General features: G+C 35.4%; 1 protein-coding gene across 18 annotated transcripts in view; it reads left to right on the plus strand.

Moving 5' to 3' along the window:
* ADGRL2 (adhesion G protein-coupled receptor L2) overlaps positions 1 to 13,597 on the plus strand; it is a 361,637-nt gene that overhangs the window by 303,637 nt on the left and 44,403 nt on the right. For 10 of the 18 annotated variants that reach the window (XM_087930083.1, XM_087930088.1, XM_087930080.1 and 7 more), the window contains 5 exons: positions 4,836 to 5,132; positions 5,775 to 5,878; positions 7,913 to 8,098; positions 8,697 to 8,735; positions 12,974 to 13,157. In XM_087930083.1, the coding sequence (XP_087786209.1) occupies positions 4,836 to 5,132; positions 5,775 to 5,878; positions 7,913 to 8,098; positions 8,697 to 8,735; positions 12,974 to 13,157 (810 nt within the window). The remainder of the gene's footprint in view (positions 1 to 4,835; positions 5,133 to 5,774; positions 5,879 to 7,912; positions 8,099 to 8,696; positions 8,736 to 12,973; positions 13,158 to 13,597) is intronic. The other 8 variants (XM_087930085.1, XM_087930086.1, XM_087930081.1 and 5 more) reach the window with 1 other exon arrangement.

Raw genomic sequence — 13,597 nt, forward strand, 5'->3', positions numbered from 1 at the left:
AACGACTTAATTAAACACATGGTGTCTAGGATATCAGTAATAAGGAAAACCTCCCCCAGATTCTTTCCATAGCGCCCCAAGATCTGAAGCAGTAGTAGATTCTTGACACTTTCCCAAGAATTTGTGATGCTTTTGACAACATTAATTGAGAAAGCATTGGGAGTCTGTCTGCATTGTAATCAAAAGAAAATTACAGAGATTTCACAAGATGCCAGGCAAGTACTTACAGAGAAGATAGACAGGTTTGAGGAGTCTTTTCCTTTTTTTTTTCCTTTTTCAACAGGTAGGCTGAATAGAAAGTTCAGCAAGATTGCACAGGTGGTACTCTATCAGACTAGCAATGAAACATAGCACATCACAGGGTTTTTATGTGTGTGTGTGTTGGCAATGGAAAATGACTCAGAAAACTTTGACTTTCAGAAAGAATTCTTGAGAGTACTCAGCTGGAAACAAGGAAATACATAGGTAGACAGACAGATGTGTGCATTTTATTCTGTATGAAACTATATAGAATGTTAAGAAGACATGTAGAAAGAAAGATCTAAGCATAAATTGAAGCCATTCCTGCAGGAATCTTACAGAGGACTATGGGAGGTCAGAAGTCTTAACAGGCACTGAATGTGTGTAGTATTAGGCACCTTAGGAACTTTAAGAGAGCTTTACAACCATAGAAAGAAAGCATGTACAATTTTATGTTTTATATAATGTCCTCAGCAAACTTGGAATGAAAGAAGTGAGATACATAATCAACTCTGGCTTTCTTAAACATTTGCAGAATGTGTGAATGGATTTGGATGCTTTCAGTTTTGACCATTGTAGGAATGTCGAAAAATGCATGATTTTTTTGAGGGGGTGGTGGTGGTAAAATTCTCGTCCACATTCTAATAGAACTAAAGTTCCTTGCCTTTTTCTTTTCTCTTCTTCCTCTCCCTTACCCCCACTAGAAAAAAATATTCTTTTCAGGTTCTTTGAAAAACAGATGTCTTACCTATCTCCTTGTTTGCATTTGTGGTTAAATTCAATTTACATTCAAGAATACTTGTTTTTAGAAGTTATAGCCTAAGGACAGAAGAGGTTTAAATCCTTTTTTTAAAAAAAAGCATAAGCCTTTAGGAAATAAGTGTCAAAGAAAAAAAATTAAACCTGAAAAGTGTCAAATCCGGTTGTTTCCAGAAGTCCTGAGTTCATAGGGAGTGAATGCTTGTCACAGTTTGTAAATTCCTCCAGGCAGGGACCTGTCTTTTTCTTTGTTTGGAAAAATGGAGAGAACACCAATGCAGATACAGGGTTTTTAAAAAAAGAAAAAGTTCTGAGTTGTGTTGCTCCACCAGTTAATAATTCTTTTAATATTGCAATAGCTAGAGGCAGGTTAATACTCTGATGTGCAGGTGGACTTGCTAATTCTACCTTTTGGGATGGTAAATTAAAATGCCTTTTTTTTAGCTGTTTCTTTTGATGACTGGCTGCTTGTTTCCTTTTCTTCTCTGTAGCTTTCCGGGAAATCGTTATTTACAATTCTCATACATTTTTTATAAGCTATGATGGATCTAATGAGACTTCCTTTCCTGAAAATCAGATGGTATTCTTAATTTCATGCAGGAAATACCATGGTTGATCCTGCTTCCCACGCTGAATAATGATAATTCAGGGAGAGAAACTGTTCCGTTTCATGAATTCCTTTTCAAGTTTTCCAAGCCTCTGTGCAAAAAAAAAAAAAAAAAAAGCTGCAGGATTCCTAGTTGAATACAAGTAGTCCTCACCTTACGACCACAGTTGAGCCCAAAATTTATGTTGTTAAGTGAGACATTTTTGTTAAGTGAGTTTAGTGCCATTTAACAACCTTTCTTGCCATAGTTATGTTAGTAACATGGTTGCTAAGTGAATCTGGCTTCCCTATTTGACTTTGCTTGTGAGAAAGTCACAAATAGTGATCATGTGACTCCACATCACTGCAATCATCATAACTATGAATCAGTTGCAATGGGGGTGCATAAGTCACTTATTTCAGTGCCATTGTAACTTTGAACGGTCTATTGTAAGTCAAGGAGTGCCTGTACAAGCTTCCCATGAGTTTACCTGTTTTAAAATATTTTTTCATATCTTTTAAAAATCAGGATTGCTGGATCAATTGCTCCGTAGGCCTATCAAACTAGAAACACAACTTAATGGCTTTTTCCTCCCCCTTTCATCTTTAAAAACCACACATTCAGATCCTGGTTACCTGGATATAAAGTTAACCTGTTTTATTTCTTGTTAAATCGATGTGTTGTAACGTTTGAGGTTTTGGACCAAGAGTGGGTTCAAATTGCAATCTATCTTGAGAGGATTGATGTTATCAGGATAAAATGAAGAGAGAGATCCTATGTAAGCCTCCTAGATGGAAAGACAGGATTAACAATCTAACAAATGTTGCTATCACTCATGGCAGACAGTATGTTGCTTAATACTTTTTCTCGGGCATCTTCCTGTTTTCCACTTGATATCTAGTGAAATAATCATTTTGGGATTTAGCTTCTGAACCTTTTAAAAAAAACATCGAGAGTGGCAAATTCTTTTTCTAATTCTTTTTCTAGTTAATTGTTAATTTTCATGGCTTTTACTCTACGTATTATGCTATTTATTATTTTATAATTGTAATTGTGTAAACCATAAACATGTTAGTATATCAAATTATAAAATAAGTAAATATATATGTAAATACTGTGTAATAGATTAACATAGCAATGTTTTATGGAATGTGTCACAACAGAATCGGTATGTTCCAGGCATAGTAACAGAGAAGCTCCATCTAATTGCAGTACATTAAATTGAGCTGATACTCTAGAGCTCTACCACAATTATTTAATTCATTGGTTAGAGTTTTGAAGTGTTTGTGTTATTAAAGATATGTTATTTTTTATATTTCCGTATTTTTTCCTGTGACTCATTTAAAATTTAAAGTGAATAGCTATAGACATCAAACATAATAATTATTCTCAGTGAATAACACACATACACACACTCACACACACACACACAGAATTACATTGCCAATCCAAAATGTTTAATAAAATAGATTAAATCAGTTACACAAGATGGCAATTTGGAGGGATTTGGTACAACCCTTATTTCTAGATAAGCATTTAATTTAAATTTTAAAATCTAATCCTAGAAATCTAATCCTGATAATTTTAAAAACGAGTGACCATATTTTTCTTTGAGGTTGTTATAGTGAATTGTCTATCAAACCTGTCAGGTTTTTATTAGAGATGTTTTAGAGAGCTTCTGGAGGCTACAGCACATCTTAACAGGTCTTGATTCAGGACATAAGTCAACTAGAAATAGATTCCAAAACTCCATCACTGTTCAGAAATGTAAATGTCTGTATTCTGAACCATCAAATTATTTTGTCCTCCTCTTCTTGAGGAAATTAGATTAACTTTGAAGACATAGTAAGGGAGAAACCTGCACAAGTCAAGAGGTTCTTTTCCAGATAAGTGATGTTTTTTTCCTAAAAAGTGAGAAATTGTTAAGGGATGTCCATGTAAGAAAACCTAAGGGGAGAAATGATGTCACAATACAAATGCTACTTTTATAGTTCCAAACAGATTCTACGGGAATTGCCATTCTCTGGAGCCTTGAAATTTTCATGTTCCTTTTCAAGATGTACTTATTCCCTGGTTGTTAGGCATGTCATTATTTTTATAAATGTCATTTATAGCTTATCATAACTGAAAAACACTATAGTAGATGAATAAATGTAATATAACAACAACATCTGGGATTCTTGGGAAGAACTCAGTGTGTATGAAAGCCAATCAATCCCAGCTAGAAATCTTGCAGTTGTGATTACATATTTTTATGTATTTAATAATAGTTCTCATCATCATCATCATCATGTACTCTAAACATCTGGCTGACTGACCCATGACTCCTTTTTTCTTAAGTGTGGGCAGTTACTAGCATCATTTACAAAGATCCAAAGTAGCTTGAATTCTATTGAAAATAACTTGGAACTGTTGCCCTGCTTATTTCTGTTAATGTTAATAAATTGACATAATTGGACAAATTGAGAAAATGAACAAATCTAGAAGCTAACAGAAAAGTTACTAGTTTTCTCAGATGGCTAGGCACTGTAGTTGGCTTCAATTAGTTCTTGCTTTATTAGAAAGGGATGTTTAAGATCTGAGATGTCAGAAATATTAAAATAAGCATGCAACGTTCCGGTCTCCCAATTCCTTCCCACCCCAATTTGGATTTAATCAGGTGTGCTAGAAATCTCTGAAGCAAGAATGTCTGCTGGGCAGCAAGATGTTACACTAATTGTCTTTCTTCAAGTGACAAGAGTGAGTGACGTCAACTAGGGTGCTTTCTTTTTTTGGAGTTTTTTGTTGTCATTTTAAACAACCTAGTTATTTATAACCCGTTCCTTTGTTGTAGGGTTTCCCTGTTTATTTTGCTTTTTTCCAATGTGAACATTGATTCTATCTTTTCAATCAATATAATTTTACGATCTTTTATTAAGTGTATCTGTTATGAGTAGACAATTTGGTACTACTGCCTCCCAGGCTTTAGAAATATATTTATCAATTTGTATCCAAGAGATAAGAGATATGTGCAGACACAGCCATGTATTGCATCTAAGTATGTGTTCATCTTTATTAATATTCTTAATTCTGACTATATATTTTCAGCTGATTACCTGACAGTTCTCTCTGAAGGAGAAGGAGAATGTTTCACAACTGTTCTTATGTATTCTTCCTCCATATAACATTTTCTTTATAGAACATATCAAACCATAAAAATAGTATATAAAATTTAAAAGGCAAGGAGTAACTTTACTTTTCCCTTTACAGTGCCTACCACAGCAGAGACAATAACTCCATCCACAGAGCTATTCAAAACAACTGTATCTACCACAAGCACTACCCCACACAAAGTTCCTGTTAGCACAACTATGGCTGCGGGAACAAAAGAAGATAGTAAAGGTCCCAAGTCACCACCAGCAGTTTCTACAACCAAAATTCCTCCTGTTACAAGTTTTTTCCCTCTGCCGGAGAGATTCTGCGAACCAGATGTAGCCCGGGGGATTAGCTGGCCTCAGACTCAAAGGGGAATAATGGTGGAACGTCCTTGTCCCAAAGGAACCCGTGGTAAGATTTTAAAAACAAATCAGATGTTTGACAAAAACTGCTTGAACTCTTTTTTCCCCCTTTGCTGAATACTCTTAAGCTATATTTCATTTGTTTGTTTTTTCTTTCTTAGGAGAATATGACATCTTTAGGTTTTAAGCTGCAGAGGGCCTTGAAGCCTAGGAGTATAATTATAGTCCTTTTTCTACTGTTTCAGATTTCTTTTATTTATATTCCACCTATAAAATTGTTTTATAGCAAATACACCTAATACTCCTTCGTCCTCCAATTTTCCCAATAACAACAACTTTGTGAGTACATTTAGCAGAAATACAGTCAGTTTCAAAACTTTCTTATATCTTTCCCATGAACATTTTGATTAATTCCAGGAAAAAGAAGAAGAAAGCAAGCATTCGTTTTTTTATTGATTTTCCGGAAACTGATGTTATAACCCAATATTATTACCACGGCTTTAGTTTGCTATTAGTATCCTGTATTTTTTTTAATCTTATCGTCAGCTAGCATATTTTTAACTGTTAAAAGTTGAATATTTATTAAACCACAGTCCATTTTTACCCCCAGGTTACGAAGATGTATGGAAGATTGAAAAAGGGAAAAGAAAAATTCATAACTATATAAACACTTTTTTGGTATCTTTTATAGGAACAGCTTCATACCTCTGTATGATTTCCACAGGAACATGGAACCCTAAGGGTCCTGATCTTAGCAACTGTACTTCACACTGGGTAAACCAGCTGGCCCAGAAGGTGGGTCGTAATAATATATGATAGCATGCCTAATCTGAAAATTTTTAGATGAATTTTTAGTTCATCATAGGTGTTAGGAATAATGAGAATTGCATTTTTCTCAGGATAGACCTTGGAGTCTGTCTGGGGGTTATCAGATCTAGGATGCAAAATTGTCACCAGCCATTAGATGGAACGAAACAGCTAGGCCTTCTGAATTTCTGTTGCGATCCAATGGTTCTTTGGACTTCCTCAGAATAGATCTGATAGTGATAGGTCCACCCACAGTCATTCTTATTTTTATAACTGATGTATAAAGGTCATATTTAGTTGGACATGAGTTTAATTGTTATGTCACAAGTCCCTGAAGAGACACAAAAGAATGCTCTTCATATACTTAGCAAGAAAAAAGATGCACACATCTTATTTATTATTATAATCTGCCATTTTTCCATTGCCCTAAGACACTGAGCTTGTCAATCAGAAAAGTTGGCAGTTCAGCGATTCAAATCCCTAGCACTGCGTAACGAAGTAAACTCCTGTTACTTGTCCCAGCTTCTGCCAACCTAGCAGTTCAAAAGCATGTAAAAATGCAAGTAGAAAAATAAGGACCACTTTGGTGAGAAGATAACAGCATTCCGTGCTCCTTCAGCATTTAGTCATGCTGGCCACATGACCATGGAGACGTCTTTTCTTTTCAGCTTTGTAACGGAGATGAGCACCACCCCCTAGAACCGGAAATGATTAGCACGTATGTGCGATAAGAATCTTTACCTTTAAGAGATGAGCAATACTTGAAGTATCAGGATCTACATTGCAGCCTTGCAATGTTCTAGAGGCTGAGGGAGAATATCTTGTAATATGTGATGATACCAGAAGAGATGGGGGAAATGTATTCTGATCTTTTAGAGTTCTTAGAAAGGCAGCGAGAAATCTCTGAGAATAAAAATCATTCTATCCCCAACCCTTAAGCTTCATAAACCATTTCTATAATCCAAAACCATATCACTGAATGTTGACATTTTGCATGTTGAGTTTTGGCACCTTGCCTGGAGATGATTGGTAGAAGTAGGGGGGAGTTATAGCCTGCATGCCAAGGTTTTCTCATGTCTGCCCTGTAAGCAGGCAGTCAATAAGGCCTTCTTGTCTACTGCTCAACAAGGCTTTTCTCCCCGATACCTAGCTTCTCAATAATGGTACTACTTGTTATCACCACAGCATTTTTCTTCACTTCAAGTTAGTATAGTTTTCTTGTCTTTGTTTATATGAAGCTGGAGGATGTTTTTAGATATCAAAACACAGTAATTGAAGGATAATTGATTTTATTTGTTTCATAGTTTTTACATCCTATCCCAATCTTCAAATTCTGGCCTCACAAGAAAATGAAAATAATTAAAATAAAAATATCTATGCCAAGCCATGCACATACACAACTCTGGGGCTCATCAAAACATTGCTCAAATCACATATTTTTTATGGTCACCCTCCAGCATACTAAAGCAATGTTACAAATGCTTCCACAAACCACCTTCCCTCATTGACCCAAACCCTTGGGTATCTTTCAGAAATATTCAATCCTACTTAAAAAGATTTTTTTTAAAGACATTCAAATAGAAATATGTCTTATATGTTATTGGAGTGAATACTGTATTTTCCATACAAATTAGGCTGAAATGTGATGATTTAGATCAAGTCTGGGACTTGGAATATTTGCTTAGGGTTTGAAATCTCTTTCTTGAATTTTACTGAATAATGTCTATTTACCCACAAGAAATATCCTGTTTGATTATATTATTTTTGTCCCTATTAGTATTTATTTAGGTATTGTTTTAAATCATGACTTATGAAAGCATTTTGACTGTATTTGGGCTTAGGGCTATAATAAAATTAAAAGTTGAAGTTATGAGAGGTTTTTTTTGTATGTATGTGTGCTCACAAAAACAACCAGTAAGACAAGCGACGCCTTAATAGATTCTTAATGGGAAGAATCTATATATAGTAGTTTGTTTTCCATTTGGTTGCTTAAGTTAGTTTGCCTTTCAATTGTCATTTCAGATCAGAAGTGGAGAAAATGCTGCTAACCTTGCCAATGAATTGGCTAAACACACCAAAGGACCAATTTTTGCTGGTGATGTAAGTTCATCAGTCAGACTGATGGAACAGTTGGTAGACATCCTTGATGCTCAGCTGCAAGATTTGAAGCCCAATGAGAAGGACTCTGCAGGGCGGAGTTACAACAAGGTAGATAAAGACTGAATCAGATTTCTCAAGTGTATTCTAAAACATGTTTGTCTTGTGATTTGTTTGTTTCCAGAAATGCCCCATATCTGTTTGTTTTATTCTTGAAGTAGGGAAGGTTTAGGATTTTAAGAATGAAAGTAACAAATCTAGATGGGTGTATGGATATTGAAGCTATAGCACATTTTCACAAACGACAAATTGTTTTGCTGTAAAGAGTAAGAAGAAAATTTGCCCCACTGGGCAGTTTCATTCATTTTAACTTTATAACATTGGGGTGGAGGAAAGTTGGGAAGAAGACATTTCTGTTTTGCTATAATCATTTGGTCTCAGTCCCTTCCTAATATGAATTAGGGTCTTAGAAATACTTGAATATTCCAAGGACTTGATTAACCCATAATTTATTAAAACCTCCCTTTCATTAGTCTTCCTCAAAAAACAACACATTGATTGAAAATAATTAAAACACTATGATTATTATATCAGCAAAAATATTTCTTAAATTTACACTTAAGTGGTCAACAATCATTAAATAGTAGCATTTCTACTGCAGTTTTTTGTGTCTAACCTCTGATTTTTTTTCCCCTGATTTACTAACAAGCTCCAAAAGCGAGAGAAGACATGCAGGGCTTACCTTAAGGTATCTCTCCTGTCACCTTGCTTTCTCCCTGCTTCTACATTTCTGCTCCTGCTGCATGATCCTTTGTATTTCAGTATTTGGATAATGTGTATATTGTATCCCTCCACAGCCCCCGTGTAGAATGTTATGTTTGCACAGATTCCATTTCTGAGAGTAAGCCAATGATAGAATAAGCCAATAATCAATAGTTCATTCCCTTCCATAGTCTGTGTGAAAAATACAAGCATGGGAATGGGGATTAAACTAAATCCAAGATAGCAGTAGGTTTGTTTCTTGGTATTTTGCTTTGAACCCAGATGTTTTATATATGTAGTTCTGCATATCACACGCTGTTTATTCATAGCAAGCAAAATCCACAGATGGATGCCACTTCACATACCCATTCGTTTCACTAGACCTTACGGAACAAGAATGTCACATCATTCCCACTTTGTCTTTTTGCACTAATACCTCCTCTTTTTATCTTTCTACTGTACTACTGAATTCAAAACGATAACTATTTGTGTGATTTTATACATGTTTTCCTGTAACAACTGCTGTTACTGGAAAATCATCCTGTTTTCTAGAGCAGTAAAATAATTCAGAACTTAAATACAGGTAGTTCTTGACTTGCAACCACAATTGGGAGCGGACATTCTACTGTTCAAGTTGTTATGTTAAGTCAAGAAGGACCGGATTTTGCAACCATTTTTACCATGGTCAATAGCAAATCATATGATTATTAAGTGAATCCTGCTTCCCCAATAGGCATTTTTTTTGCCAGAAATTGGCAAAAAAAAGAAAAGGTTACAAATCTTAATCATGTAACTGCAGAATGTTGCAGCCAGTCATAAATGCAAACTGTTTGTCAAGCACCTGAATTGCAGTTGTGTAACTTGCACGTATAGGTCATAATTCACTTTTCTGAAGGCTGTCATAAGTTTGAACCATTGTAAAATGAATTATCGTAAATCCAGGACTACCTGTATCTGGCAGTGAACATTCTTGTTCATGCCAGTATCTACACATCATACCTTTGACTGATGGTATTTTGAGGGTGGAAAAACAGCATGGCAGTTTTAATTATAGAATTTCCAATTAGTATTACAAGAAGAAATACAAGTTTAAATTGAATCTGCCTATAATAGAGCAAAGGCATTTTTTATGAAACTGTTAAGTTATTACAGTCGTAACCCTCCAAATTGTTTAAGAATAATTATACTGTTCAAGATTAATTCACTTTCTGCCCCATTTCCACTGAATCTGTAAATCCTTTACTCTAAAAAGGGACAGCTGAACATTATTAGTATTACATCTCCAGCAGTGCTAACTTTGTTTAGACTTAGTCAGGTTAAATTGATGCAAGTTCCTGGGGATTAAAAAAAAGCAGGCCTGGATTAACGTAAATCTTAATTCATGTTAACCCAGGTATAGGTAACGTATAGATATGAATAGAAACACAATGGGAACCTAAGAAACATATGCATACAAGCCCTATTCCCAGCTGGCCTTCCCTGCTGGAAGAAATACAGTTTTAGAGTTAAATTTGAAAGGAAATTAGTGCCTCTAATTTAAAGTACATTTTGATCATAAATAGGAATATAAGATATTCAATCTTAAACTAACAGAATGTGTGGACATATTGGGAATGCAGCTTGCATGGACTTCCTTATTTTTACACATTTTAGCTATAACTGTATAATTACTGACGTTAGGTATATCGGGCTACAATAGTTGATATTGTTAAAGCCAATAATGATAAGTTATATTCCAAAAGAGATAGCTAGATTAGAGGAGATCCACTACGAAATTGCTTAGTCATTGAAAAGCTACTTATTTGTAGGCCTAATTGATATCCCCCCCCTTTATTTTATATTCAATGTTGGTAAAGATTGAAACTTAACAACAGGAAAAAGTGAGCAAGGGGAGCAAGTCAATTCTTAAGCAATTTATGACTCAACTTTCTTAATTATCTGGTCTAGTGGTTAAAGCATTGGCCTAGTAGTGGGAAGAAGTAGAATTTTAAATCTACCTTAGGCACAGGTGTCAGTTGGATGACAATTACTTTTTATCAGTCCTAAAGAGAAGATAGTGGCAAAACTTTCTTTAAAAAAATGTTACCTGGAAAACTGCATGGACTTGTCCATGACTGACTAAAAACAATAATAAGAAGAAGGAAGAGGAATGGGAAGCTAAGCAAAAAGTGCAGTTTACTTTAAAAGATAAATTTCATGGTCAAATCTTAAGTGTGACCATATTTGTAACTGCAGTGACTGTGGAATTGAGAGGCATTGATAATTCTCATTGATTTCTATGAACAAAATTAATCTCCCGCTTAACTCCTCAGAAATCAAAAGGATCTCAACAATGCATAGGCTTTTAACAATTGTGATCTTAGGAATTATTCTGCCCCTTCTCCACACATATACACTCCCAGCTTCTGATAAGAGTTGTTACAGAGCTGACTATTTTCATACCACTGGAGAAAAATAGCAAAGCAGATAACATTAAAAATGAAGAATCATGCAAAAGGACTTAAAACAGACATTACACATTAATTGACATATGTACCAATGAACCCTAAGTGTACCACAATCTCAATTTCTAACTCGGATGGTTTTAGTAGGTTGCAAGTTGATAAGATTTACAAAATCTCCCCAAATTACTAATCTGAAATCTAACTAGTGCAAAGCAAATAAGGAAAGTTCTCATTCCTTGGCAGAGAATTCACTCGTAGTTCAGATCAAAGGCTGCAATTCATATTTCTTGGTGATTAATGAATCCAGCCTCCACAGACCAATTTCTGTTCCACGCTCTGCAATGGTTGAAGTGGTATCAGCATGTGCAGTTGACTCTTCTGCTTCTCATTAGAGAAAAGACGAAGAAAATCCTTTCATATCAGTCAAAACTATCTTCCACCTGCCATTGGGGAGGCTCGCCATGCAACCATAAAGAGGATATTAAAACGGATTAGGCTAATTAATTTTACTCCAGACAATAGTCCATACAGCTTTCCCTATCCATTCAGACACAGAGCGCGAAGTTCTGGACCTGACTTTGTTTTTGTTCATGTAGTGCAGCCTGCTCTCATTTTTGAAACTGATCAACCACATTATGTGTGCGCTTAATGATATATGTAACTAGGTAAATGAGACAAAATAAGTGTGATGGCTCAGCAGTGCAGAGCCTACTCAGCTGTGGGACTACATTAGCCATTACTTTAAGAGCTTCCCTTCAATTGTCTTGTCAGTGGATGTGATTTTACTTATTATTATTATGCCATGGGAATATACAGGCCGCCATAAGATGCTTAGATCCTGGCTTAACCAACAGGAATCCACATTTACTGCAATTTCAGTCTGCTCTTCATAGGAGTTACAGACAAACTAAAAATCTCTAACCCTAACATATTTCCCATTACATGCAAACTGGGACTATAAACAGTGCTTTCCAAACAAGACAGATTTGAAGCCATTTCTAAATGATAGCCAAAGCTACTAGATAGTGATTAACTAGAATTCTAAAGAAACTGAGAGCGTATTATCCTCCTAGTATCATTCCGATTCTTGTTTGTTAAACCTTGATTTGATCATCAGAGTCCAATCAGTGTTTTTTCACTTTGGATCCTTTGCCACACATTTAATTTTATATTATTGTATGGTTGCTTAGTTATTTGGTTGGGCAGTTAGTTTATGTCATTATTGTAGCCACCTGAAGCTCAATTTTTTTTCTCAAGTTTTTCTTAAACAATAATCTCATGGAGTAGGTTGGATTAAATGAGGGTGATTGGCTTAAAATCAACCCAGTAAGGCTGAATTTACGCATGAATGTTCCAAGTCATAATCCAGCACCTTGGCTATATATCAGACTGGCTGTCATATATTTCATACACATATGGCTACATTTATGAGATTAGGCCAAATATCTAACATTCTTCAGTTCCCAGTTACTTGAAAAGCTCCTGCAGATTCATGCATGCCTCAAAGCCCCTTGAAATTTTGGATTGACATCTCACTTTCCAAATTAAAGCCAGGAGTATTTGCCTTTTTGCATTCTTCAGTATGTTAAGTTGTTTTTCATACTTGCTTTAAGGCATGTTGTGCTGACTCTTTGTTCTGAAGCAAAGCAATAGCTTTTTTGTCTTTAAATCACTGTAAATCACATTGGCAGTTAAATATTGCAATTGCCATCTGATCGTATTAGAAACTTTCTCTTGCTGCCTAAGGCTATAGAGCCTAATATTTTTCTAATAAATGCAGGCAATCGTTGACACCGTGGACAACCTCCTTAGGGCTGAAGCTCTAGAATCTTGGAAAGATATGAATTCTTCTGAACAAGCTCATGCTGCAACAATGTTACTTGATACGTTAGAAGAAGGAGCTTTTGTCTTGGCTGATAATCTTTTAGAACCAACAAGAGTCGCGATGCCTACAGATCACATTGGTAAGTCTTTGCATTTTAGAAAGCCAGGCATGTGCCATAAATTAAAGGATCAACATACTAAAATAATGGCTTGGGAATAGTCATATACAGTATATTATGTTTGCTGGAAAATTGTATTTGCTCAGGTAATAATTCTATTCATATTTTTAAAAATAGGAAAAATTCTATCTATCTATCTGTCTGTCTGTCTATCTGTCTGTCTATCTATGATATTTATATAGCTACCCAACTCATTCACATTATCTCTGAAGGACTTACAGGAATAAAAGCACACATATAAAACCCAATACACCTCCACTCTCCTGGTGAACATTCAATCTAACTCCTGAATAGGCTCTACTAATGTACAGCCAACCATTGCACAAAGGCCTTCTTGACCACAAATCCTTGAGCAGGACTCATAAGTCTAGTAGAAATGCCAGATTATGCACTGAGTCCAT

Source organism: Pseudonaja textilis, chromosome 3 (assembly GCF_049901715.1).
Source record: "Pseudonaja textilis isolate UNSWEBS1 chromosome 3, rPseTex1.2, whole genome shotgun sequence".
In the NCBI taxonomy this organism is placed as follows: Eukaryota; Metazoa; Chordata; class Lepidosauria; order Squamata; family Elapidae; genus Pseudonaja; species Pseudonaja textilis.